Raw genomic sequence first — 27008 nt, forward strand, 5'->3', positions numbered from 1 at the left:
AGCTCGTTTATGTTCCTCTGGCAGCTTCTGTTGATGGGGAGCAGCGAAGGGCAAATTTACACGACCTCTGGAAGAGCAGCCATGCTTGTCTGCCTGTAGGAGGGGGGGAAACCCCAGCAAAGACTCCTCCAGCACCTTAAGGGCTGAAAAAAACAGGCTTGCATCCAGCACAGCATGCATTGAACAGCTGGGGCTGAGTGTGCCAAACCCATTTTTTAAAAAACAACAACACACATTTCAGCTGTTTGGCAGGAGAGCAGCCAAGGCTGAATCCGATCCCTCATTCCCTCTCTCAAATAGCTGGTTGGTGGGATTTGTGCTTTTTCAAAAAAAGTTTGGTTTTGCCTTCTTTTTGATGGCACAGAAACACAGGAGTCTGCCTTCTACTGAGTCCACCTAGTTCAATACTGCTGACACTGAGTGGAATTTTCCGTCCTCTGCCTTGAGGTGTTGGGGATTCAACTTGGATTTTATTTTTTTGCAGGCCAATAGATGCTATCTCATCAAGCTATGGCCTTGTTCCTTACCAACTGCATAATCCTTTGCTTTTTATTATTTTTATTTTTATTGCAGGCTTTTAGCTTGCTGGTAGTTTTTATTCAGCTGTATCCGCTAAGCTGCCGAACTTGATCCCTATTTGATGTTTTTAGTGTGTGTTTTAGACCTGCCTTAAGCCACTTTGGGTTCATTGTGTGGAAAAGGCGGGATATAAATATTTATACATTTAAACATTGTACATTTATACAGTCCGCATGGGACACGAGTGGCACTGTGGTCTGAACCACTAAGCCTCTCTTGGGCTTGCCAATAGGAAGGTTGGCGGTTCAAATCCGCGCAACAGGCTGAGCTCCCAGTGCTCTGTCGCAGCTCCTGCCAACCTAGCAGTTCGAAAGCACACCAGTGCGAGTAGATAAATAGGTACCGCTGCAGCGGGAAGGTAAACGGCGTTTCTGTGTGCTCTGGTTTCTGTCACGGTGTTCCGTTGCACCAGAAGTGGTTTAGTCATGCTGGCCACGTGACCTGGAAGCTGTCTGTGGACAAACACTGGCTCCCTCGGCCTGAAAGCGAGATGAGCGCCGCAACCTTGTAGTCGCCTTTGACTGGACTTAACCGTTTAGGAGTCCTTTATCTTTTACCTAAATGCTTATAACTGATAAATGATAAACAATTAAAAAAATAAGCATGCACATACCCAGCAGTTGGCTTGGGAAGTGAAGGATTTTCCCACGGTTCCTCTTCCAGCTGGGAATATATTAACATGGAAAGTAGCCTTCTGCAGGCATTTAGGCTCAGATTGGGGAATTATTTTGGCATGAACTTGACCCTAGAAAAGAATTGCCTTCAAGGTTGCAAAAGCACACAACTGTTAGCACGAAGGTAAGATATCTTGCATGCTAGTCAAAAACAACATTTCTGACACCTCTTCTAATCAAAAGAAATTTAAGTGAATAAAATATGTTATACAGCATCTGGCAACAAATTTTGCCCGATTTATGCTTCAAGCTACAATCCCAATACTTGAGAGTAAGTTCCATTGAATCCAATGGGATTTACTTCTGAGTAGACATGCAGAGGCATGCCATTGGCTTGATTTTACGCTGACATTGTAACTGGTTGGATTTTCCAAAATGATTATGACAGCACTCGGAAAAACAGCCAATAGGTTAAACCAGAGAACATGCTATATAAGTTTTTTAAGCATGTGAGATCTGAAGGTTTGCCAGGCTCTCTGCTTCTAGCTGTCCACTGATTTATATTGTCTTTCCCCCCAATTTATTTATCTTCATTCCTAAAGGTAAAGGTAAAGGGACCCCTGACCATTAGGTCCAGTCGTGACCGACTCTGGGGTTGCGGCGCTCATCTCGCTTTATTGGCCGAGGGAGCCGGCGTACAGCTTCCGGGTCATGTGGCCAGCATGACTAACAAGGAGAGATAAAGCAACGAATGTATTTCATTTTAACACCTTGAAATGGCTAAATAATTTACTAAGGTTTGCTAAGACTGTTTTTCTTTTATTTCGGTTAGGAATGAAGAAATTAATGTCCTGTGCTTATTGAAATGAAAGAATGGCCCCAATTCTGGGTAAGAATTTCTCTTCTTCCATTTTAGACATTACTGCTGCAACTTTTTACATATTTACCTGGGTGTAAGCCCCACTGAATTCAATGGGATTTACTTCAGAGTAAACATGCCTAGGAAAGCTACTGCATATCAACCTAAGCAAGTTGTGCTTCCTTTTTCTGGTGATTTGGCTATAATTTTTGATAGAATACAGATAATTGAACAAACTTTGTTGCGTTACATTCTTCATTAAATTATATTTCCATTGATATATAAATTTATGGTATTGCTCCAAAAAAAGGGGGTGTTATGAGCCATCAAACCTCAGAAATACACTTTTTCCAAAAGGTTTCCACAATTTTGGCCACTACTCGCCTCTGGAAATCAATTAGACTTTATTTTTATAGGATGGGTGTTTTAACTTTGGCTGCTGCACGCTCACGGTTCGGACACTTTAAGCAAGTTATTCTGTAATAGAATAATGGAATTATAGAGCTGGGAGGGTCTTCGAGGGTCTTTGAGGTCAACTCCCTGCAATGTAGGCTTCTTTTGCCCAATATGGTGCTCAAACCCACAGCCCTCAGATTAAGAGTCACGTGCTCCACCAACTGAAGTAATGCAGTGAGCCTTGCATATTTTAACCAAGTTGGCAAATGAAGTACAAAAAAACCATGAGATGGTAAATAGTTTGGCTCACATGGGTGTCAGATGGAGCCGATCGGCAGACCTTAGCAATGTGGCCCCTTCTGGAAGACTTCCAACAGACAGCATCTCTGAATCGACACTTGGCACGGGAATGGTTGCCTCCGCAGCAGGCACATTCCGATTGGCCCTTGGACTTCTGTTGGAACTTCCTGCACTCCTGCTTTGTCTGGTGCACGTCATCGTCTTCACTGGAGGATGCCTCATCACTGTGGCCTCCTCAATGGCTTTCTGCAGCGTGAGGTCTGGCTTGGGGAGGAGATGCCGTTGCAGACGGATGTCCCGGACCCCGCAGACGATTCGATCCATCAGGGCATCGTCTACGTCTTGGAACTTGCAGTGCATTGCAGCCTGTCGGAGGGCGGCAGTGTAGTTGTTAATTGACTGCCCCTCTGCCTGGTTCCAGTGGTAGAACACATGGCGGGCAGCAATCTTGGACGGCTTTGGTGCGTAGTGGTTGCACAGCTTCTCTTGAATCGTGTCCCACGGCTCTGCCTGGACTGCTAGAGGCGCAACCAATGCTCGGGCCGTCGCGAACACTTCGGGGCCACAAAGGCTGAAGGAAGAGGCCCCGCTTCTGCTCTACAGACCCTCTTGTCAGCTCATTTGCTTGGAGGTAGCAGTCGAACCGAGAGAGGTAGGAGTCCCATGATTCAGAGGCTGGGGCAAACGGCGGTAGAGGCACGAGTGAAGCCATGGTTCCGATGCCGACATGGAGGGCGATGGATGGAACACAGTGCTCTAGCCAGACGGTCAGCTCTGAATTGCTTCTGCTCCATGATTTCGCTCAGTGTTTCAGCTCCATGATTCAGCTCAGCTCAGAGGGTGGCCGCATCTGGCTGTGCTCTGATGTCCATCGATCCCATCCTCGTCGCCAGTGTTAAGTTGTGGGTAGACATAGCAGATGACGCAGCAATTTCTCCAAAGCAGCTCTTTATTTGTAAGCTGGAACAGAACCGAACAGCAAACAGCTCAGCCGGCCGGCTTTTATAGGCAGCCGGCTGTCAACATTGTAGCAACAACAACCCAGGGTTTCCCGCCTAAAGGAACTGACGTGGACCTATACATCATACTCCTGGTGGCCAGGGTGAGAACTTCAATACATAACACACAGTTTTAAGAAAATTGTTTTAGTAGACGCTCATTTTGATTCTGGGAAAAGCCTTACAGTGAGAGAACTCAGTCAGTAGAGCATGAGACTCTTAATCTCAGAGTCCCGTGGTGGGCAGAAACCAATTCCTGCATTGCAGGGAGTTGGCCTAGACAAGGGGCAGGCAACCTGTGGGCCACGGGGGTCATTTAAACAGCCCATGGGCCGCCCCTGAACTGAGCTGCCCGCTCAGCAAGTCCCCGCGCGCTGCACTAAACCAGTGCAGCATGGTGCAGGGACTCACTTCCGCGGTGCCGGAAATAACGTCTGCACATGCTCAGAAGCCGGAAATTGCGTCTGCACAGACGCAGACACCGGAAATCGTGGCTGCACTTGCTCACATGTGTGCGCGATCCAGCCCACAGAGGGATCTCCGCTGGAGTGAACTGGCCCAGGCAAGGTAAATCTTGCCAACCCCTGGCCTAGACGACCCTCGTTGTCCCTTCCACCTCTGCAGTTTTATGGTTCCTATCACTGCTGTGTGCTGCCACCTATTTCAGTAACATGCAACCTAGACAGGCATCAGCAGGTGGCGCTGTGTTAGGTATTTTCAAAATGTGATTTTTTGGGGAAGCGGGGTTGCGGACACGTGCTACAGTTTAGTACAGTGGTACCTCGGGTTAAGCACTTAATTCGTTCTGGAGGTCCGTTCTTAACCTGGAACTGTTCTTAACCTGAAGCACCACTTTAGCTAATGGGGCCTCCTGCTGCTGCTGCCGTGCCGCCGGAGCACGATTTCTGTTCTCATCCTGAAGCAAAGTTCTTAACCTGAGGTACTATTTCTGGGTTAGTGGAGTCTAACCTGAAGCGTATGTAACCTGAGGTACCACTGTATTGCTTGAGTACTGTTTATGTCTCTTTGGCAATAATACTTAATATTTACATATTTACTTCAAGTCTTCAGGTAGTTTTCAAAGCAATTACCTCGGTGATCTTTGTCATTTGCCTGTCTGGTGAATTCACATTTGTGGTTATTAATGAATTGATATAACTTGCTTTGCAAAACATTTCTGTAGTAATCTCGGGAAATTACAAACCCATCATAGTATCTGTAAACATTATTTAGAATTACTAGCAATAAGAGCAGGTACTCCCAAACATTCTCGTAATTCAAACAAGACATAATTTATTAGTGCATAATTTGATCTTTAAACAGGTGTCCTATTTGAATCTGGTCTTGTTTTCATTTAGACGAACTGTAATTTGGGGTTGCCATGTGTCCTCTTTTTCCAGGACACGTCCTCTTTTTCAGGGGCAAAATTTCTGTCTGGGTAGATTTTTAATATTTGCCATAATGTCTCTTCTGCGAGAAGTGAGGTTACAGGGAACTGGGCAGAGGGCTTTCTCGGTAGCAGCGCCCACCCTGTGGAACGCCCTCCCATCAGATGTCAAGGAAATAAAGAACTATCTGACTTTTAGAAGACATCTGAAGGCAGCCTTGTTTAGGGAAGTTTTTAATGTTTTATTGTGTTTTTAATATTCTGTTGGGAGCTGCCCAGAGTGCCTGGGGAAACCCAGCCAGATGGGCAGGGTATAAATAAATTGTTGTTGTTGTTTTTCCTTCTTAGAGCTTGAATCATCCAGCAGGGACAGGAGCAAGACAGCAGGCATTTCTGTGCCACCCTCTGGGCTGCAATGTAGGGGAACTGCCAAAGTGCTTCCTTTTGTTCTTGACCATGGGTAGGCAAACAAAGGCCGGGGGGGGGGCCAGAACCAGCCCAATCACCTTCTAAATCCAGCCCATGGGTATCAGCGTGTTTTTACATGCGTAGAATATGTGCTTTTATTTAAAACATAGGCGCCGACTCCATGGGGCTTGAGGGGGCCCGAGCCCCCTCAAAAATTCGTTTGGGGGGGCTCCGCCCCCCCCAATAATCTCCGGCGCCCCTCCAGCAGAGCGCCATCGCCGCCCCTCCCCCAGCCCAAAATGCACAGGGAGGGGCGGGCTGCATGCCTCCTGCCCTCCCTCCCGAGCAAAAGCTCCACCCAATTTCCTTTGGAGCTGATTAATAGGCGCAGCACGCTCTCCCCTATTCGCTCACGAGGAGGCGGTGCCACTTTATTTGCATATTCATGAGCTTATTTATTATTCATGAGCTTTCCCGGGCCCCCCCAATATTTTTTATAAGTCCGCGTCCCTGATTTAAAACGCATCTCTGGGTTATTTGTGGGACATAGGAATTCATTCACCCCCCCAAAAAAAATATATAGTCCGGCCCCCCACAAGGTCTGAGGGACAGTGGACCGGCCCCCTACTGAAAAAGTTTGCTGACCCCTGTTCTTGACTTTCAGCTGCATTTCTGAGATGCAGTATGAGGTCAAGATACCGCTTTCTGGGTCAGTGGCGTGTCTCGTCAAGGGGGGGGGGAGGAGAGAGGGAGGCTTTCTGCCAGTTTTGGCTCTGGTTCTGCCAGCAATCAGCTCCACCATTGACTTCTTTTTCCTGTGGGAAAACAAAAAGGTTTCCCCACCTGTCATTTTTTTAGTTTACCATAATATGACCACCTGGTGAAACTGTGCCTTCCTAAAGCGACGTTCATTTGTGGAAATAGATTTTCCAAAGTCTTCCCCACCCCACCCAAAAAAACCCTGTTCAAGGCAATCAACATACAATCTGTCCCAAGGTTGCCACACATTCCTGTGTGCTTTTTACTTTTTGCAAAATGCCAGAGCTCTTTGCCCAATAGTCCATAATCCAGATCTGTTGGATATTTTCCACTGAGTAATAGAGCAAAGCTCACAAATGGCTTCTTCATCTGCATCTGATTATAGCTATATCAGATTACATTACTTTGGTGATCCCTAACTTTGTGCTTTGTGGAGGGCCAGAGTGTTTTCCCCCTTCCACCTCGGTCTGCACCTCTTGAGTGTATGTGAGGTTTGCTGGAGCCAGCAGCTGGCTCTAATATATGGGGCAGAGCGTCAAAGTTGCAATTGCGCCCCAGTTGCGCCCCAGAGCTGTAATGCTATCAGTACAGTGGTACCTCAGGTTAAGTACTTAATTTGTTCCAGAGATCTGTTCTTAACCTGAAACTGTTCTTAACCTGCAGCACCACTTTAGCTAATGGGGCCTCCTCCTGCTGCCATGCCGCCGGAGCCCGATTTCTGTTCTTATCCTGAAGCAAAGTTCTTAACCTGAAGCATTATTTCTGGGTTAGCGGAGTGCGTAACCTGAAGCGTATGTAACCTGAAGTGTATGTAACCCGAGGTACCACTGTAATGTGTACTGTACTTAATTCTCGCTGACTTCTGAATACCTATATGCAGTGCTTTTTTTCTTTAAAAAAATGTTTAGGGGTACTCTCATTTCCCTACTTACCGTATTTTTCGCCCTATGGGACGCACTTTTTCCCCTCCAAAAATGAAGGGGGAATCTGGGTGCGTCCTATGGGGCGAATGCAGGCTTTCGCTGAAGCTTGGAGAGCGAGAGGGGTCGGTGTGCACTGACCCCTCTCACTCTCCAGGCTTCAGGAACACATCCCGCAGGGCTGTCTAGTCTGCGGATAGCAGCCTGCTTCCCGGAGCGCCGGGCGCGCTGAAAGCAGAGCGCCCGGCGCTTCGGGAACACATCCGCAGCCTAGGCAGCCCTGCGGGAGTTCCCGCAGGGCTGTCTAGGCTGCGGATAGCAGCCTGCTGCCCGGCGTGAGGAGTGCCCTGAAGCAGAGCGCCCCTCGCGCCGGGCAGACATCCGCAGCGTGGGGAGCCCTGCAGGAGTTCCCCGCAGGGCTCCCCACGCTGCGGATAGCAGCCTGCCGCCCGGTGCACAGGGCACCCTGAAGCAGAGCGCCCCTCACGCTGGGCAGACATCGGCCAGCCCCACAAGCTCGGGGGACAGCAGGGAGGCGCAGCGCCACCATCCCGCTGTTTCTCGACCTGGTTCAGTTTCTCCGACCTGGTTTTGGGGGGGGGGAATAAAGGAAAAAACTTTTTCCTTTATTTCCCCCCCAAAAAACTAGGCGCGTCCTATGGGACGGAGCGTCCTATGGGACAAAAAATACGGTATATCGAAATACTGCGATATTGCGAAATTGCATTCTCATGCAAACTGACTGCACATCCAGGTGCTCAAATAAAAGGTGCTTGCAATATGGATATAAAATTTTTAGGAAATAATGTGAGGTATCAGAGCCATGGGTGAAATCCAGAGCATGAAAACAAACCCCTGGCATGCAGTGATTATCCTAGAACAACTGGGAGTGATCTAGTGTTGATTACTGCTCTGTAGCTACCTTTCTCTTCTGCTTAAGGGTCCTTGGTATTCAGTATTGACTATGGCTGAAAAAGAACCTTTGTTCCTATGGCCACTGACCTAGTACCAATGCCCTTAATTCTAGATGCACGGGGAGTGAGTGAGCTGTGTTTCTTTACTGGCCAGGGACAGCCACTCTGCACAGGCTCCACAGAACTCTATTCTTTTTTTATTCATCAGTTTCAGGGCTGAATCCTGAAACTGGAAATAGGTTCCTTGATGGAGCCCATAATTAGTCCTTCTGTAAATTTTTGTTTCCGCCCTGTCGCTTCCTCATCGCTACCCTCAATATATTAGAGAAAATAGTGCCTAGTCTCAAAGATTCTCCGAGATATATCTTCTGGGAATATCCCAGCCAAAGGAAAAAGAAAAAGGAAAAAGAAGTATCTTAAATAAATAAATGTGGCGTGGTATGAAATGCAGAAGTTTCACCAGTCCCTCTATAGTGAGCTCAAGTGGTTAAGTGTGACCTCCAAAATAAGGAAGTGGTTTATTTCTAATTGGGAAACTCCCCTGGGACGTAGAAGTATCAAGATATAGAAGTTTGTAAATTAAAGCAAAAGCAAACTTACCAGCACTTGTAAGGTCTGAAGACTCAAGTAACATGGATGGCAATCAAGCCTATAGAGAAAACAAGAGTCCTGGTACAAGAAACCAGGAAGACTCTATGAGCCTATCAATTATGTCCATGGTTGGGAGCACTTAAGGCATGAATGTTGGACAGCGGAGAGAAAATAGACTGCAGGGGAGAGCGGAAATTGACTTTCTCAGGTTCCTAACAGTTTACAGTGGATATTCTGGACCAAAAAAAGTTTAGATTTTATTGTTTTATTGTACTGTACTTTAAATATTTTGTTGGGAGCCGCCCAGAGTGGCTGGGGCAAACCCGTCAGATGGGTGGCATAGCTCCTGCCAACCTAGCAGTTTGAAAGCACGCCAGTGCAAGTAGATAAATAGGTACTGCCATGGCGGGAAGGTAAACGGCATTTCTGTGTGCTCTGGTTTCCCTCACAGTGTTCTGTTGCGCCAGAAGCGGTTTAGTCATGCTGACCACATGACCCGGAAAGCTGTCTATGGACAAACACCGGCTCCCTCGGCCTGAAAGCGAGATGAGCGCCGCAGCCCCATAGTCACCTTTGACTGGACTTAACCGTCCAGGGGTGCTTTGCTTGTTTACCTATCATATTATTATTACCATTATTAGAGATGGGGGGTGGAAATGTGCACTGTGATTTTAAAAAACAATAAAAAACACAACCGTCCTATCAGAGAAACTTAACCTTTCACCACTCCCCAGACTGCCCCTTGCCCAGCCGCCTATTCTTCCTACCCCAATAAATCTAATGCATATATTCTCAGGTTCCAGGCTGGAAGCTGTCTAATGCTCTACTACTTAGCAGGCGAAGGCCGGCATGAATGAGGGTGAGGGGAAGTGTTGTTTTCCCTTGGGCTCTCTCTTAAAACTCCCCATCCCAGCTCCTAGATGAGGCTCCGAGAGGACTCCAAGGCTATATTGTTCCAGGCTGGCTAGAGTCCTGAACCAGGACAGGGCATATGATACCACAAAGCCTTTGAGCAGAGTTCAATGGGGTTATTTTTATTTTATTTTATGAAATGTTAATTATAATATATACCTTACATATTGGTGCAGATTTCCTAAAATAACTTCTTAAATGCATGCTTCTTAGACCTGAAAGATTACATGTTACAAGCCAGGCACCCTGGAATGAATCGAACTCCAGAATGCATGCTTGCTGCAACAACACAAATGGCATCTTTTATAAAATGCCGTACCACTCCGTGTGGATAATTACATTAACAAAAATCTGGTTAACAGCAAGTTTTAAAAGAAGCCAGTTATGTCTGATGGAAAATACCCTTGTTGGAAAAGAAATGTTTCAAAAAACGAACCCCAAACAACAGAGGCTGCAAAAAATTTAAAGAGCAGTTTTCACCGTCACCTAGAGCTACAGAGGCAAGCCTGGTTTCCAGGCTCTGTGTTTTAAGTCCTGCCTTGAGCCAATTCCAGCCTATCGAGTTCCAGAGATCAAGTCTGAAATAAAGCCATGGGGACAAAAATGGGGTAAATCCAGAAAAGTACTTTAATGGCACCCTACATAATAACTACATGAAACAGGCAGGAGGTTGACAAGTGTGGTAAATCTATACCAATCAATAATTTCTCTCACATGTCTGCTAATAACGCAGAAGTCCTACCTGTCCAAAAGATGGCAACCATATTTTACCTATGTTGGCGGTAGGGACGCAGGTGGCGCTGTGGTCTAAACCACTGAGCCGCTTGGGCTTGCTAATCTGAAGGTTGGCGGTTCGAATCCCCGCAATGGGGTGAGCTCCCATTGCTCTGTCCCAGCTCCTGCCAACCTAGCAATTTGAAAGCACACCAGTGCAAGTATATAAATAGGTACCGCTCCAGCGGGAAGGTAAACAGCATTTCCATGTGCTCTGGTTTCCATCATGGAGAGGGAGGGAGGGGGGGATAAAAAAGCGGGGGGGGATGTAAATGGATATATTGATTGATAATCTGGTTGTTATAATTTTTCAATAAAAATGTTTTTTTTAAAAAAATGCTATTTTCACGGAGGGAAGACTGGGGTGTGTGGCTGTGGGAGGGGGATCCTACATTCAGACCGGGAAGAATGGGGGTGTGGGGTGAGAAAGGGAGATGCTGCCTTCCCGCCGGGGAGCCTGGGGGTGTGGGGGGAGGGAGGGAGGGAGGGAGGGAGGTTTGGGAAGGAAGCTGCACACCCGCCAGCCTTATGGTTGGCGGGCGCAGCTGGTGGGCATGCAGGGTAAGGGGAGGCCGCTGGCAAAGCCGCACAGCTCCCCCACTCGCTGGGGCACCCCTGAGAGGCCGGCGCCCTGGCACAATGAACCACTAAGCCCTATGGAAAAGACGGCTCTGGTGGCTGGGGCAGCCCAGTCAGATGGGTGGCATATAAATAATTTTGTTGTTGTTGTTGTTTAGTCGTTTAGTCGTGTCCGACTCTTCCTAAGTGGGGAGACACCCGTACGAAGATGAAAAATGTTTCCTCCCCCTGTCTTAGGGGAAAGCTACTGACAAAGGATCAGACCAGGCCAGACTACAGAAAAAAAGGGTTCCTTCTTGCTTCCTTCTCCCACTGGCACAGCCCGGCCATCATCTCTCTCCACTCCCTGGTTTGCCTGCACAGTGACCTTCCCCATCCTGGTCCGCATTAAGGGGGAAAGACTGCTGCCTTGCCTCCCTCCTGCTGAAGCCCAGCCTGTATCTCGCTGAACTTGGCTTTCCTCCAAAGAAGGCAAGCTGCCACGGCAGGGGGACTTCCAGAGCAATGTGGCCTTTCTGATGCAGGTCAGATTTTGCATTTGGGGGCTTGCATCTTCCCAGGTAAGAGCTGAGTGCACAGTTGAAAGACCAAAACCCAGCCAGTCCATACAATGAGAACTTCTCTTGGTTGTCATTAAAAGTCACTTGGCATTTCTGTTACACAGCAGCACAGCAACTTGCAGCAGTTCAGACAAGAGAAGAAGTCCAATGAAGAAAAGATTTCTGACTCAGCAATCAGCTCCTGAATTACTAGTATATTTTAAAATAAAACCAGATTTTCCTTCAGCCTCCTGCCAGGCTTGGGGGTCTTCATGTTAATAATAATAATAATAATAATAATAATAATAATAATAATAATAATAATAATACCACACCCATCTGGCTGGGTTTCCCCAGCAACTCTAGGTGGCTCCCAACAGAATATTAAAAACACAATAAAGCATCAAACATCAAAAACTTCCCTAAACAGGGCTGCCTTCAGATGTCTTCTAAAAGTCAGATAGTTGCTTATTTCCTTGAAATCTGATGGGAGGGCGTTCCACAGGGCGGGCGCCACTGCCGAGAAGGCCCTCTGCCTGCGTCCCTGTAACCTCACTTCTTGCAGGAAGGGAACCGCCAGAAGGCCCTCGGAGCTGGACCTCAGTGTGTGGGATGAATGATGGGTGTGGAGACACTCCTTCAGGTATACTGGGCCGAGGCCGCTTAGGGCTTTAAAGGTCAGCACCATCACTTTGAATTGTGCTAGGAAATGTACTGAGAGCCAATGTAGGTCTTTCAGGACCAGTGTTATGTGGTCTTGGCAGCCACTCCCAGTCACCAGTCTAGCTGCCGCATTCTGGATTACTTGTCGTTTCTGGATCACCTTCAAAGGTAGCCCCACGCAGAGCTCATTGCAGTAGTCCAAGCGGGAGTTAACTAGAGCATGTGCCACTCTGGCGAGACAGTCTGCGGGCAGGTAAGGTCTCAGCCTGTGTACCAGACGGAGCTGGTAGACAGCTGCCCTGGACACAGAATTGACCTGTGCCTCCATGGACAGCTGTGAGTCCACAATGACTCCCAGGCTGCGCACCTGGTTCTTCAGGGGCACAGTTACCCCATTCAGGACCAGGGAGTCTTCCACACCCATCCACCCCATCTCCTCCCCCAAAAACATTTAGGTCCCTGAATGGGACTAATGACATCACAAACTTTCCCATTGTAACAAAATGATGTCACTCACATAGAACAATGAAATTGTGCCCTATGGGTTGGAACAACCCAAAAGCTAATGAACAGGGTGAGGAAAGAAGCTAAAATCAGAGAGATGAGACTGACTATCAATGAACGCTTTACAAAGTAGCAGTGCGTTCCTAACCATGTCTATTCAGAGGTAAGTTCTATTGAACCCAGTGGGGCTTATTCCTAGGTAAGTGGGGTTAGACTAGCCAAAGTGTTGCTTGTCGGATAAGTCTCCTTTCAGCTCCTATCCCCTCCAGATAAATGACATTAATGAACGCTTAAATGTTTTAAATACATCACTTCATCTCCTCTCTATCCCCTTAGGAAGGGATAGTTCTTAAACTTGCAGCTTGACTGCAGCCCCTCTCCAAGGCTCCCACCTGCAGGATCGTGACCCTGAATGTCTAATAGGTGGCTCTGCAGGATTGGAGGCGAAATGATTACCGATGCTTTTGGGTAAACAAAAAGAAATAGATGTGAAGTTAAAACTACAGGGGTGAAGTGGGTGGAAAAGAGGAATTGCTGGGGGGGGGGGTTAGCGAGAGAGGGTGGTTTGTCGCTGCTGCTTTTGCTACCTTTAGAGTTTGGACAAGCGGAAAGCTGCTTGCCCGAAGATAAGAAAAATAAGTTTTTTTTCTAACAGGAAAGGCCTGTTGTTTTGGGACTCTGCAGGTAGAAATCTACTAAGGCCATCCCAGAGCCGGGACAGGTGGCTGCTGTTTCTGCTGGAGAAAGTGAGTGAAGGTGGGGGGACTTCACAGCCCTGAGGCCATTATCAGTCTCTCTCTCCTTCTGTGCTTTTAAAGTGAGGACGAAATAGGTAAAACAAGAAGAAAAGGTTGCTTCCTAGGAGCCTTTTGGCGTGAGGTGGGCTGGGGTGGGGGTGGGGAGCCACCAGATGGTGTGACTTTTCAGAGAAGGTGCCCTTGACCTCCAACCCCCACCCCCAAAACCGACATGCCTCTCATTCTAATCATTAGGTTTGGAAATGTCGCCCCCCCCCTTTAGTACCGTGGTTCCGAATGTAGGGCCCACGGGCCACAGGTGGGCAATTTGATTTTTAAGGGGGTCAATTCAAAAACGAGTTATTAACAGCGAAAGGCCTTTTAGGCTTTCTCCACAAAGTTCACTTTTGAATAATAAGAATTGTGTGTGTGTGTGTGGGGGGGGTTATCAGGATTTTAGAGATGCTTCGGTGGGGCATGCCCCCCCCAAAAGGTTGGGAATCCAGTAATTCTGGATCCCTGCAGCACCGAGGTGCGGACTATTTACCCGGCTTGCTCCAGGTGCCCCCCTCCCCCATCAGAGGCATCTTTTTATCCCTCTCCCCGCCCCGCACCTCCAAAGGGGAGACAGAGAGAGGTGAGTGTGGGGTGGCGGGTGGCATGTAGAGCTGTCGTGGCCCGGGGAAAGCCCTCTTTCGATGAGGTGCATGTGTGTGCTTTGGGAGGGGGGCACGACCACACTTTGGTGGGAAGACAGAGGGAAGTGTGTGTGTATGCATATATATATATATATATATATATATATATATATATATATATATATATATATATATATATATATATGTGTGTGTGTGTGTGTGTGTGTGCATACACACACACTTCCCTCTGTCTACACACACACACATATATGTTTGTGCGTGAAGTGCTTTTTCCTCAAAAAATGTTTAGGGGTACTCTCATTTTCCTACTCATATTTAAATACTGTCCATCCATGAGGCCAAACTTAGATTCACAAAATGTTTAGGGGTATGCGTCCCCCTGCGTCCCCCCCAGAAAAAGCACTGAGTGTGTGTATATGTGTGTGTGTGTGTGTGTAGCGTTTCTTGTACACTGTAGGGTGACACCGGCTGTCTGTCCCCCCTTCCCCTTCCCCTGCTTGCGGGAAGGCGGCGGCGGCGGGCGGGGGGGCGGCAAGGCAGAGCGGCAGGCGGGGAAGCCATTGCCTGCTTAATAGTTGCTGTTGCAGCACTTCCGCTTCTCTCCCCGCGAGAGAGACACGAGTGGCCAGGCCCAGCCGCACCGAGGAGGAGCGCCAGACACAAAGGGAGAGAGGTAGGGGGAGAGGGGGCGCCCCGACTCTCACCCTCGACGGGCGCAGACGCCCCCGCCGCGCCTGGCCTCCCCCCGAGGGCGCGGAGGAGGGCGGCGGGGGCTTGGGGGTTCCCGGGGGGGGGAGAGCCGAGAGGAGATGGCAGCGGGGGGGAGGGAGGGAGACCCGGGTGGGCAGAGGAGACGTCGGGGGGTGGGGAGTATTTTTTGGGGGGAGAGCTGACAGGTCTCGCCCCGCACCCCTGGGAGCCGGGGGAGGCCGGAGGGTGCGCGGACGGGGGGGGGGCAGCTTTCTCGCTCCCCCACCCCCCGTCTGCAAACCGAGAAGGATGAGGTGGTGGGGAGGGAGGCGTGTTGTTTTGGGGGGTGGGGAAGGGTAGTAAAACAAAAGCCGGGGGGGGCGTTTAGAAGTAGAGGAGGAAGAAGGGGCGGGGAGCCCCTTGAGGAGTAGCTAGCTGCTCCCCCCCCCAAGTTGGAAGGGGGTATACTCTATAGACACCCCCTGCCCACAATACCGATTCCTCTTTCGCACCCACTACGGATTTCTCCTCTCCTCTCCCCCCTCCAAGGAATTCCCCTTTTTCCTGGGTCATCTCTGCCCCCCCTCCAGTCCCTAATTACTGGTCCCCATTATGCGCCTTCTGAAAAGTATTCCCCCCCCCCCAACCCTCACTTCCTGTGGTGGTGAGTTTTCCACCTCACCTCTTTCAGCAGCCTCCCAGTTTTTCCTAGTACTCCCCCCCCCCCCCGAATTTCTTACTTCGCCCCAACCTTGTAGAATACCAATGTTTCCACCACTCTCTAGCTTCTGTTCTCTGACCCGTGTGTCATGGATGCTATTTGGAGGGGGAAAGCAGGGGGTCGGGGGGGGGTCCTGTGTGAAAAGGTTAGAGGAGGCATGTAAGGAAATTGCTTCGTCTCCCTAATCCCAGTTTCCCCTTTTATTAATTCTTGTGGTCTGCGCGTCCCCCTCGCCCCCATTTCCAGAGAGGAGCTGGCACTAAATGTTGCTGAAACTTGCGGGTGGGGGCTTCTCTTTGAATCTATTCATTCTTTCTCCCTACCAAGAGAAGTAGAAAATGTTTTCTAAGAGCTTGACCCAAGACCCCCCTGTCCCCGTTTCCCTCTCCCCTCCCCCCCCCCCCCCCCCGTTCCTTGTGGTGTTTTAACTCCAGGTTTGGGGTACGTAGTGTGGGGTAGCTATGTCGGATGACGATTCGAGGGCCAGCACCAGCTCTTCCTCATCTTCGTCTTCCAACCAACAGACCGAGAAAGAGACAAGCACACCTAAGAAGAAGGAAAGTAAAGTCAGCATGAGTAAAAATTCCAAGCTCCTTTCCACCAGTGCCAAGAGGTGAGACTGTCCTTAGCATTCTCTTCCTTATAGTTGTTGCGATGGCTTTTCTTCACTAAATACCTTTCTGGCATATGCTCTTTCTGCAAAACAATTACAGCCCCATCAACATTGTTGCCCACTCCCCAAGTGCATTATTTTTATTTTAAAGAATCTCGGTTTTTTTACCTAACCATACCTCTAACCTTCTACTTGAAACTTGTCATTATCACCTGTATCCGCCAGCAGAAAAGTTCAGAGCACGTGACTTCAAACCAAGAGTACCTCAATTCTTGCCTTGCTACCAACTTACTGCGTAGCCTTGGGCAAAACTCTTAATTTCTTCACAAGCTTTCCTGGTGGATGGTGGCAGTAGTCAGTGTGCAGGAGTGTGATGTAGATTAATTAAGATTTGGTATCTGCATTGAGTTCATCAAATTAGGTGTTAAAATAGTAGTCTCCCAGGGAGAAAAAAATGCTACTTTCTATCGTTGCTGGCATTTAGAGTCAATCTTTTCTGTTTTTTCAAATTCATCACAATTCACCTTTCAAACTTTGATGCAAAAGATCACTGTTGCTTCAATAAGACGAGTGTTCCTATTGAAAACGTACAAATCTCACCCTTATGCTTATGAATTGATATTTCCAAAAAATTGTCTGATGGGTCCGGCGCTCTCCATCTTCTTTCTACTGAAATTAATGTGTCACATTGGTATGGAAAGAGGAGGAGCCTTTCATGAGGAATTTTACAGAGGGGAGGGCACACAGTATTTGTATTGACTGCCAATTAATTTTGGGGAGGGAGAAACAAACAGAAGGAATATTCTATAATGCTCTGACCATACCCTTCCTTTTGCTGCTTAGTGATAAAAATCAGTGGGAATTTTGTTGCTGACATCATTGATGTTTGGATTTCTTCTGTTGTGGTTAGTGAAGGGGAACTCTGTACTATTTATTCTCTCATACCTGTGATGGCATTAAGGTGATCCAATTGGCATGTCATTCGTTTCTGCTTCTTCTGTGGGGATCTAGTATGTTTCACAGAATGCTAGACTTGACCAAAAGTTGGCATGAGTTTTGGACTCATTAATTTGAGCAAAACAGTGTCTTTTGCCCCGTGTTTCTGACTATAAAGCAGGTATAATAGTTTCAGTGTTATGAAGATCACTAAGGTTTGGAAATAATGGACCTGGATCGACCTTAGTAGATTTATGTAGCTTGCCCTTTATCCCTATCAATAGTTTTTTTGTGTGTGGATGTTACTTGGGAAAGTCATACTGCTTTCATCTCTTGAATTCCCTGTGTAAGATTTGCCTTCTCTTTTGGTTTCTTGCTGTAGGATTCAGAAGGAGTTGGCTGACATCACCTTAGATCCACCTCCCAACTGCAGGTATGTGTTGATCCATGTTTTCTAATGACTGGACTACGTGTTGCAATTAAGTGTGGCTACCACCAACCTCCCATGTTTAGTTAAATAAGGCACGTGACACGGCATGATATCATTGCACTCTGTGTTTTCCTGCGTGCAGTTGTTGGCTGCTGCTTGCAGAAGGGAAGGGAAATAAATGCATCTTACCAGTTAAATGCAGGACATTTTGCGGGGTGGCAGCTACCGCACCTACGATGGTAATGAGGAAGACTGGAGAGCACTTGACGGGTTATTACTTCTAAATATAATTTTTGGTTCTGAAATGTTGATGCAGAGTATATTTTCCGAATGGCTTGGAATAATTCCTTATGGCCTTTGAGGCTCAGGAGGTGAATTCCGGATGTGAATATTCTGTTTCTTGTGCTTATTTTTATTGTACTTCAGAAGTAATTGTATTAGGAGTGGATTGCATCATTGGTTGTCATGCTGTGTGAATGTATATATATATTTCTGTGGCTGGGCAGAAGGATATGAAAACGCACGTTCCCGTCACCCCTTTTGCATTTATAAGTATTATTCTAAATTGCATCATGCTTATTATTGCATTCAATTTGTGTCTGGGATGGGGGGAGACCTGTTGCTGCTACTTTTTCAAGTTGTTATGCCTCTGTGCCGTGCTGCATGCAATAGGAGCGAGATTTGAGTTCCTAGCTCAGCATATGCACCTTAAGAGCGTGCATGTAATCTGGTGAAAGCACACCCCGGGGGATGTCATTGCCTTTTATAAAATGAGTGTTTGAGCTGTGTGTTAAAAGATTTAGACACTTTCTGAAAGTACCTGCTAAGCTGCTTCTTAGGTTATCACTTAGCTTTTGTAGCCCCTGAGCATTTAGATATGGGGTAATACAGTATAGATGGTCCATGGTTGCCCCTTGTTAATTAAACAGGAAGGCTACTTTCAGCACATGCTGTCGCAGTTGAGGCTGCTGTTTCTAGAGAGCATCTTTATCTGTCCAGGCTGCTAATAACCACTTTCAAGCCAGTTGCTATTGATGGTAGCAGCCGATGAAATGATCCGTCTTTTAGAACACTTAGGGTGGAGCTTGCTTCCTCTACCTGCAAGACGTTCCCTTTCCTTTATGGCTGCTCCAGCAAGCAAATGATGCGACTGTTAAAGTTTCATTTTAAAATCCAGCCATCACGTGAAGAAACTGGGAAGAAAATATGTGAGGAGAGCAGAGGTCTGGGCTTAATGAAGGGCTGCCCTGTTTATTTAACGAGATCAGCTAAAGACGTATTTCCTTCTATTGGCCGAAGTCCCCATTGCAACGGGATCAGGAACATTATCAGTGACTGATGCCTGGATGAAAGAGGGGAGATGACTGATACAAATGTATTATGATGTTAAAGGTTTTTAGTCGTTGGTGTTTGATAAGAGAGACTTTAAAAACATGCATGACAAATGGCTTTGTCTTGTTGCCGAAGCTTCATGCGGTTTAAATTAATCATGGTTGTGAATTTGCTATGTGGGTTTTTGGAATCTGCTGTTCTCAGTGTTGCATTCTCGTTAATGGTTTCCCTCTTACCCTGCCTGATCGAAGTGTATGTCCAAATCATCCAAGTAATCTCGCAACAGTTATCTCTCTCTAAACAGCTTGTATATGAACTTGGTGCCTTTCAGGGCTATGCTAGCAAATTACCTTGTCAGAATATAATGACTGTAGATGTGGTTTCTTATTTCACTAGTGCAGTCCACCGGGAATCATAAACTTCGAGGCACAATACAGAGATGTTTGCTTTGCTCAAGCCTTTTGAGGGGCAAAAATTGGTTTATGCTACAAGGACTTTAAACTACCTGGTGATCAGAGGAATCTTGCACTTCAAATCGTATATGTGAGCAGAAGTTTGGGTGTTTTCAAGTTTCTTTTTCCTGTGGATTGTGTTGAACTTGAGAGAAGTATGCTAGCCTTGATTTGGCTCATAATTGGTAGTAAGAGGAGGAGGAGGAGGAAGAAGAGGAAGTGGGGGGGGGACGGGACCTAGAAACCTTGAATCTTGAGTTTTAGAGTAACTTCATTGTTGGCACTTATTTGCTTGGGGGCACAAAATTGTGTCTCAAAACATTGCTCTCTCTTCATTCGCATCTTAAATCCGTTATGAAAATGACGGCATCTTTTGGGGATGTGTTTGCTTTGTCACACAAAAGAATATTTTAAAGTATTTTGTAGATGTGTGGATATGTTCTCGTGGAACAGAGCCCGTGTAGGTGTTGCGTTAAAATCACAGGCACAGCACAGGCTACAACAGATTTAAGTATCACGTGTGAAAATAGCCTATGTGTTGCCATTTCCTAACACAGGAGTAACCTTTGCGGTGCACCCCCTGACCATTGGTCATGCTGGCTGGTGCTGATGGGAGTTGGAGTTAACAACATCTGGAGGGTAACACATTGACTACCCCTGCCTTTATGTATTCAGTGTGAATCCAGCTGTTAGCTGATGCTGTGGGAAAGATCCATACCTTTACACCAGTAGCATTGGCCTGGCAAGGTTGCTTTCTCCTAGTCTCATGCTGCTCTCATTCAGGATTGGAGACTGCTGTAGCGGCCCATTACAGATGTGAGAAATGCACAATTTTTTAAAGGATTTTGCAGTGTGATCTTTAGTGCTGCTATGATTTCAGGGGACGTAGAGCCAAAAAGCTCCTTGTTGTCTTTTTAAAGACAGAATGGAATCACATTTCACCCCACCTAAGCTGCTACAGCATAGCTCCATGCCCTGAATATTATTGGTGACGGGGGGGCCTGTAGGTTTATTCCTCGTATACTTTTTGCTTCTTCTATGAGTTTTCCCAACAAGGCACCTTAAAGCTTTCTGTGAGCCCATGATGTCCTGCATCTCCCCTTTCGTTTGATGTGTTTGCCTTCAGGACAAGGTTGAGCACTGCCAGTGAACCGCCTGCCTGTGTTTTGTCTTGGCTACGCTTGAGAAAGCTTGGATTGTTGCTTTTGTTTCTCGAGGGGGCTCACCGTGAAGCCCCCTGCCATAGGCTGCTTTCACAAGTGACACTAAGAATGCCTTTTTGTCCCTCGCACATGTGGATATGGTTAATGTGGGAAACGGTCCCTTTTAATTTGAGTGATAATCTTTGGAGCTGCTAAATTCAAAGGATCTGGTGGACGGGCATTATCTTATTCCTAGGAACAAATATAGTCTTTAAAATGCACCATCACATCAGTTGCTGTTTGGTTCGAGAAGTATACATTCAGCCTCTCACCGTCTGTGATAACTACAGACAAAGTATTTGGAGGAGAGCAGAGATGATAATATATGGGCATGCATAGTGAAGGTTGCATGTGGTGCTGTAACTCTGCAGGCATGGGAAATGTGTGAAAACTGCTGAAGCAGTTCCTGTGAAAGTGGCCATTTGCTTCGGGCAGTGGCTCAATCCTTCTTTTGTCAGGTTTTATGTATATGTTTAGGGACGCGGGTGGCGCTGTGGGTTAAACCACAGAGTCTAGGACTTGCCGATTAGAAGGTCGGTGAGCTCCCGTTGCCCGGTCCCTGTTCCTGCCAACATAGCAATTTGAAAGCACGTCAAAAAGTGCAAGTAGATAAATAGGTACCGCTCCAGCGGGAAGGTGGGACGCGGGTGGCGCTGTGGGTAAAACCTCAGCGCCTAGGACTTGCCGATCGTCAGGTCGGCAGTTCGAATCCCCGCGGCGGGGTGCACTCCCGTTGCTCGGTCCCAGCGCCTGCCAACCTAGCAGTTCAGAAGCACCCCTTGGTGCAAGTAGATAAATAGGGACCACTTACTAGCGGGAAGGTAAACGGCGTTCCGTGTGCTGCACTGGCTCGCCAGATGCAGCTTGTCACGCTGGCCATGTGACCCGGAAGTGTCTTCGGACAGCACTGGCCCCCGGCCTCTTAAGTGAGATGGGCGCACAACCGTAGAGTTGGACACGACTGGCCCATACGGGGTACCAGCGGGAAGGTAAATGGCGTTTCCATGTGCTGCTCTGGTTCGCCAGAAGCAGCTTAGTCATGCTGGCCACATGACCCGGAAGCTGTATGCCAGCTCCCTCAGCAAATAAAGCGAGATGAACACCGCAACCCCAGAGTTGGTCACGACTGGACCTAATGGTCAGGGGTCCCTTTACCTTTATGTATATGTTTGATGGTACAGTCAGACCTCAGTTCCCAAACGGCTCCGTTTTGGAATGTTTCGGCTGGCTCCCGGACACCAAAAATCCGGAAGTAAATGCTCCAGTTTTCTGACATTTTCAGAAGCCGAACGTCCAACACATCTTCCGCTTGAGTGCAGGAAGCTCCTGCAACCAATCGGAAGCCACGCCTCGGTTGTCGAACGTTTTGGAAGCCGATCGGGCTTCCAGAATGGATTACATTTGTCAACCAAAGTTAGACTGTACTAAAATAGTGCTGGCTGCTCTTGTCATACCAGACTGCTGTTGCATCTCCTCCTTGATAACATGCGAGATCGCCTTCCTTGTCCTCAAGCCCCCCCCCCCTCCCTTTGCTCCATACCTGATAAGGATCTCCATGGTTGTTGGAAGCAGCCCCCCTGCATTCAGATGGCAGTACTTTCCAGGGGATCAGGTTTCACACGCTTTCGCTTTATGGTCTGGGAATGAAACCTGACTTGAAATGCTCCAGATGTGTGCAGAAAAGTGCTTTCTTTTATTGACTCGGTGCACTTTGGGAATGTGCACCGAAGGCTAGAAATCACCCCGAGTACACCCAGTTTGCGTACGCAACAATTAACTGCACAACAGACTGAAGAGCAGCAACAAACATGGGCGAAAAGGAGCAGCGGCGAGCCCTCGAAAGCAGCTACACACCAAACTTTCATGAGGACCCCTAAGAAAGGGAAGAGAGCAAATTGTTTCTCAGAAAGGGGCTTTGTGTAAAATCCTTAGTCTGCCAGTGTCAGCAATTTTTATTTTATTTTATTTGCCAGTTTTGGTTTGAGATATTTGTGTTCTTTTAAATGCCATCTTTCCGGGTAATACTGCAGAGTTACTGTTTGTCTCGTGCATTTTGATGTGCTAACTTGACACTTGTTGGAGAGCTTCCATGGGAGGGTGAGCAGTTTTCCTTGTGCATTTGTGAAATTGCTTGGGTTCTTGCTTGGCAGTTATTACGAGAGAACTGAAGGCACGTTTTGACTGGGGCTTAAATAGAAGATAGGGCTTTGACGTCCAAAGGATCACATCTGGCTAGCAAGAAATAGTGCTGTCTATTGGAATTTCAATAAACGTCTCTTTTAAAGCGCTTAATAGTAGCATAGAATTTCCTTGAGAGTTGTGCAAACGTACTGGGCTGGGCGAAGGAAAACAAAGCGGGTGGTTCCCCCCCCCCCCCAATACCTATTTGCGTGAATTTCATAGGTCGCAGAAGAAAAAGTGCAAATAACAGCATAGTCTCACAAAGTACAGTTTGGACTTCATAACTAATCTAACATTTTGTCTCTCTAATTATAACAGGAGCATTTTAAGGATGTTTTTCAGGTTTGTGTGATTTAGAAACCTTCAGGGAAAACTAATAGTAAAACTCCTATTTCAAATATCCACAATATGCATGAATCCTATTAGTTTGTCCAGATGTTGTTTCTTGTAACTTTTCTCTCTCCAAAAATGCCTATGAACCTTTTGACCTGAAATAATAATAAAGGAGGGGGAGGACTGGATAAATGTTAATGTCATGCTAGAAAGTAATACATAATACAAATGCACAGAAATGAATGGGATATTATCTCTGATTTGCAGAGATGGAACTGAGAAATTTGAATTCAATTTCACAAGTTGTGCAGCAATAAATTATTGGTGTTTTTTCAATAGCCCTAAATCTCCCTCTAAACTCAAGTGAAGGCTTAAAAAAAAATCTGACAATAGCACTGAACTCTACTTTCATATATTAATTAATCTGTGCCCCAGTATCTTAATTCTTTAAAAACTTACACAGATTTGGTCTCCTTAATATCAGTGGAACTATATGCAAGTGCATATTTTTAAGAATCAAGGATTTAAAATACACAATTTTTTATTATTTTGCAAGAAATGCTATATGAAGGAATGTGTTCCCTTGAGCAGCTATTGCCTGGGCAAATGCGTTAAATGGGCTGCTTTCTAGCGCTCCATAATGCAGGAATACTCTGCAGCTGTTTAACCAAGATGAGAGTTTTGGTTTTTCTTCCCTTTGTTCACTGGCTTGAAAGAAACATTTGTGAATGCCAAGTTCATTTTGCATATGTATGCTTTCTGTTTTTTGTCAGTGGTGACGTGATATGGAGAGTACTTTATAAATGTTTATTAGCTGAAAAATTCCTACATAATGTGGAGCAAATACTTAAGGAACAGTGTACAAGAAGGTTCATATGGAGAAATTGGTAGTTAAACCTATAGAAAGACCTACATTAGTTTCTTTTTACTTTTTAAATATAAATTAAAGCCAATAATGATTAGAGACTGTTCAGTTAGCAAATGTTTCTCTCAGGCAGATTTATCACTTTTTTGGGGGAAAGCTTTTTACAAAACATTATCCAAATGAAGATATAAAATTCCTTTCTATACTACAATGCCCTCAGTACTGAACAGCCTTTCAGGGCACAGCTCTGAATAAAATCCTCACTTTTAATCTGCCGTTAATGTACTAATCCTGTGCTTTCAGATTTAATTACCGCATCCAGTTCACGCAAGAGTTTGATTATTTCATTTATTAGAAATTAAGCATTGCTCTTGGTGGCTTTACCTGCAATGATGAAAAGAACCTCCTGCTTAAATGCAGATAAAAGTTAAGTGCTGCTCTGCATGTGCAGAGTGCCTTTGCCGCTTCTCGCCGTAGGGAATCACAAGCAGCAACCATATTTCTTGGGACTGGGGCAGTGGCTCCCCAAACAGGTGGACAGAACAGCTGGATGGGGCACAAGCCCCAGAATAATTCAAGATCTGCATGACAGTAATGAACTCTTCCTCAATCAGCAAAGATCTGTTTTAGAAGAGAGTCAGTGCGGAGGGTTTGAAGTTTAAGGATCTAGAGTTTTAATACGTGTGATGGCAACAGCAATTGCTTGCCTGCCTATTGCATCTGGTTGGGGGTCTTGGAGAGGCCCCAATGAAGGTCTGGGCCCTTGGCCATTGCCCCACCTGGGCACTGCCTAGCATTTGGGCCTGACTGGGACAGTTTCTAAGTAATTGTCATGCTTGTGGCGCATTGGATTAACAGCATCCTGAACTAGGATGGTTGGCTTGGTCACAATTGTTCTGCAACAGTTTAATTCCAAAATTAAATGCAGCAGTAGGCAGCACGGAGCGTGGGCTGTGTTTGATCAACGTATTTTTTTCGGCACTTCTCCATAGACGTGTGGAAAAACTAAGTTGCTGTTGCTGTCTGGTGGTTGTAAGGTGAAAAAGTGAGGGACGTGGGTGGCGTTGTGGTCTAAACCACTGAGCCTCTTGGGCTTGCTGATCAGAAGGTCGGCGGTTCGAATCCCCTTGACGGGGTGAGCTCCCGTTACTCGGTCCCAGCTCCTGCCAACCTAGCAGTTCAAAGGCACACTAGTACAAGTACAGAAATAGGTACCGCTGTGGCAGAAAGGTTAACGGCATTTCCGTCACGGTGCTCCGTTGCGCCAGAAGCGGTTTAGTCTAAGGTTACCATATATTTTTTTTAATGAATCCGGGGACACTTTTCAACTTTAATGGATTTTGTATGGGGGCTGATTTGTAAATCCGGGGACTGTCCCCGGAAAATGGGGACGTCTGGTAACCTTAGTTTTGTCCTGCTGGCCACATGACCTGGAAAGCTGTCTGTGGACAAACGCCGGCTCCCTCGGCCTGAAAGCAAGATGAGCGCCGCAACCCCATAGTCGCCTTTGACTAGACTTAACTGTCCAGGGGTCCTTTACCTTTACCTGTAAGGCTAGGAGCCACTTGCCACCCAGTGTCTACTGCTTCTCTAATAACGTAGCAGACAGCTATGTCTTCCATGGGCATCAAGTAAGTCACTTGAGAGAGATAGGATGTTGCATTAGATAGGCATTTAGCCTCAATTAGCAGCACTCTCCTGAAATATTTGAGTAAGCACTTCAAATGGCCATCCATTGGAATCGGCACGATTTAAAAAACAGTAATAATTGAGCCTGTTTCCTTTTAAACCTGCATCCTCGTTTCTGATCGTTTAGCACTATTTCCAGCGCATTTCGCAATTTATCTCTGCCCCTCTGCCTGTGCCAAAATGTCTTGGGGGCTGCACTTGTTCTTCTGGGTAGGGGCTGTAACACAGTGGTAGAACCCGAGCTTTTGCATGCAGAAGACGTTCAGCTCCTATGCCTGACATTTCTCCGTAAAACTAATCTTGGGTCCTGGACACCTTGGAGTGTTGCTGAGGGAGATAGTATTAGAACTAGACAGACCAGTTGGTCTGATTGAGTACATCTACTTCACCTGTAAAGTTCGCTTTACAGCAGGATGATAAAAAAACAAACTGGGTGATATTTCCTGGGAGCCCACAATTACTTTGCACAGCAGTCAGTTTCAACTGATTCCTTTCTTCTTCTTCTTCTTTTAAAAAAACACCTCCCCAAAACACCAGAGGGATAGATACTAATGGCAGGGTTCGTTTAGTTCAGATCATGTGGCAATAGCTAGCTTGATTTTTTTGGTAGTGATTTTCTGTTTGGTGCACCCTTTCTAAGTACTGTAATTCCCTAATGAGCTGAGTGCCTTGCCTGCCATATATGAAAAATGGAAGCTGTTTTGGCAAAGAATTGAAGTTTGAAATGTCCACATACCACTTACTTTTATTATTTTAACTGTCTTTGTGGCCCACTGTCAACACATTTTGATAACGCTTGCGGTGCTGTGAGCATATCTTACCTGTGTCTTGTGTGCAGGGTGGGGGATACAGTAGAAACCATGATCTGGAAAGCCTTATGCCAAAGTAATCATATGCAAACAGTGATTTTGTTTATGTAGCTCAGCTTATCTAAAACCTTGGGATGTTTCCTGGGCTCCTTTGATAAACCCGATAGTGCTATTGTCGAAGATACATCTGTTGCACTGCATAGAAGTAGCAGAAACTTTGGAAACGATGCAAAAAAAAATGTACTTAGTGAGTGCAAACAGTCTTTAGAGGCAGTCTTTTGTGCAGGTTGAGAAGGTTAGCACGTAGAGGACCACACATGCAGTTTGTTATCAATTCAGATAATCCATGGGGTTCATAGCATTGGAATTTCTAATATTGTATCTGTTTTAAATGCACAGTTTCCAGACTTTGCAAAGAAGAGCAGGCAATTTTTACAGCCATTCTATGAAAATACAGCCATTCTATGAAAATACAGCACTGTCCAGAACTGTCCTTACAAGGGCCAAACTCTATTTTGCACAGAAGATCTGTGATCAATCTCCCATCTCTCTCTCTCTCCCTCTCTGAAATGTGTTGGTAAAGGTAAAGGGACCCCTGACCATTAGGTCCAGTCGTGACTGACTCTGGGGTTGCGGCACTCATCTCGCTTTATTGACCGAGGG

General features: G+C 46.5%; 1 protein-coding gene across 3 annotated transcripts in view; it reads left to right on the forward strand.

Annotated features, from left to right (window-relative positions):
* Nucleotides 1-14609: 14609 nt before the first annotated feature.
* Nucleotides 14610-27008, forward strand: part of LOC114607776 (ubiquitin-conjugating enzyme E2 E1) — a 56914-nt gene continuing 44515 nt past the window's right edge. The window contains exons 1-3 of one of the 3 annotated variants that reach the window (XM_028751215.2): nucleotides 14610-14765; nucleotides 15938-16116; nucleotides 17435-17485. In XM_028751215.2, coding sequence (XP_028607048.1) covers nucleotides 15965-16116; nucleotides 17435-17485 — 203 coding nt within the window. In that variant the 5' untranslated portion in view covers nucleotides 14610-14765; nucleotides 15938-15964. Of the gene's footprint in view, nucleotides 14766-15421; nucleotides 15447-15937; nucleotides 16117-17434; nucleotides 17486-27008 lie in introns of those variants that run through there. The other 2 variants (XM_077916278.1, XM_077916277.1) reach the window with 2 other exon arrangements.

The sequence above is a fragment of the Podarcis muralis genome, chromosome 12 (genome assembly GCF_964188315.1).
Source record: "Podarcis muralis chromosome 12, rPodMur119.hap1.1, whole genome shotgun sequence".
In the NCBI taxonomy this organism is placed as follows: domain Eukaryota; kingdom Metazoa; phylum Chordata; class Lepidosauria; order Squamata; family Lacertidae; genus Podarcis; species Podarcis muralis.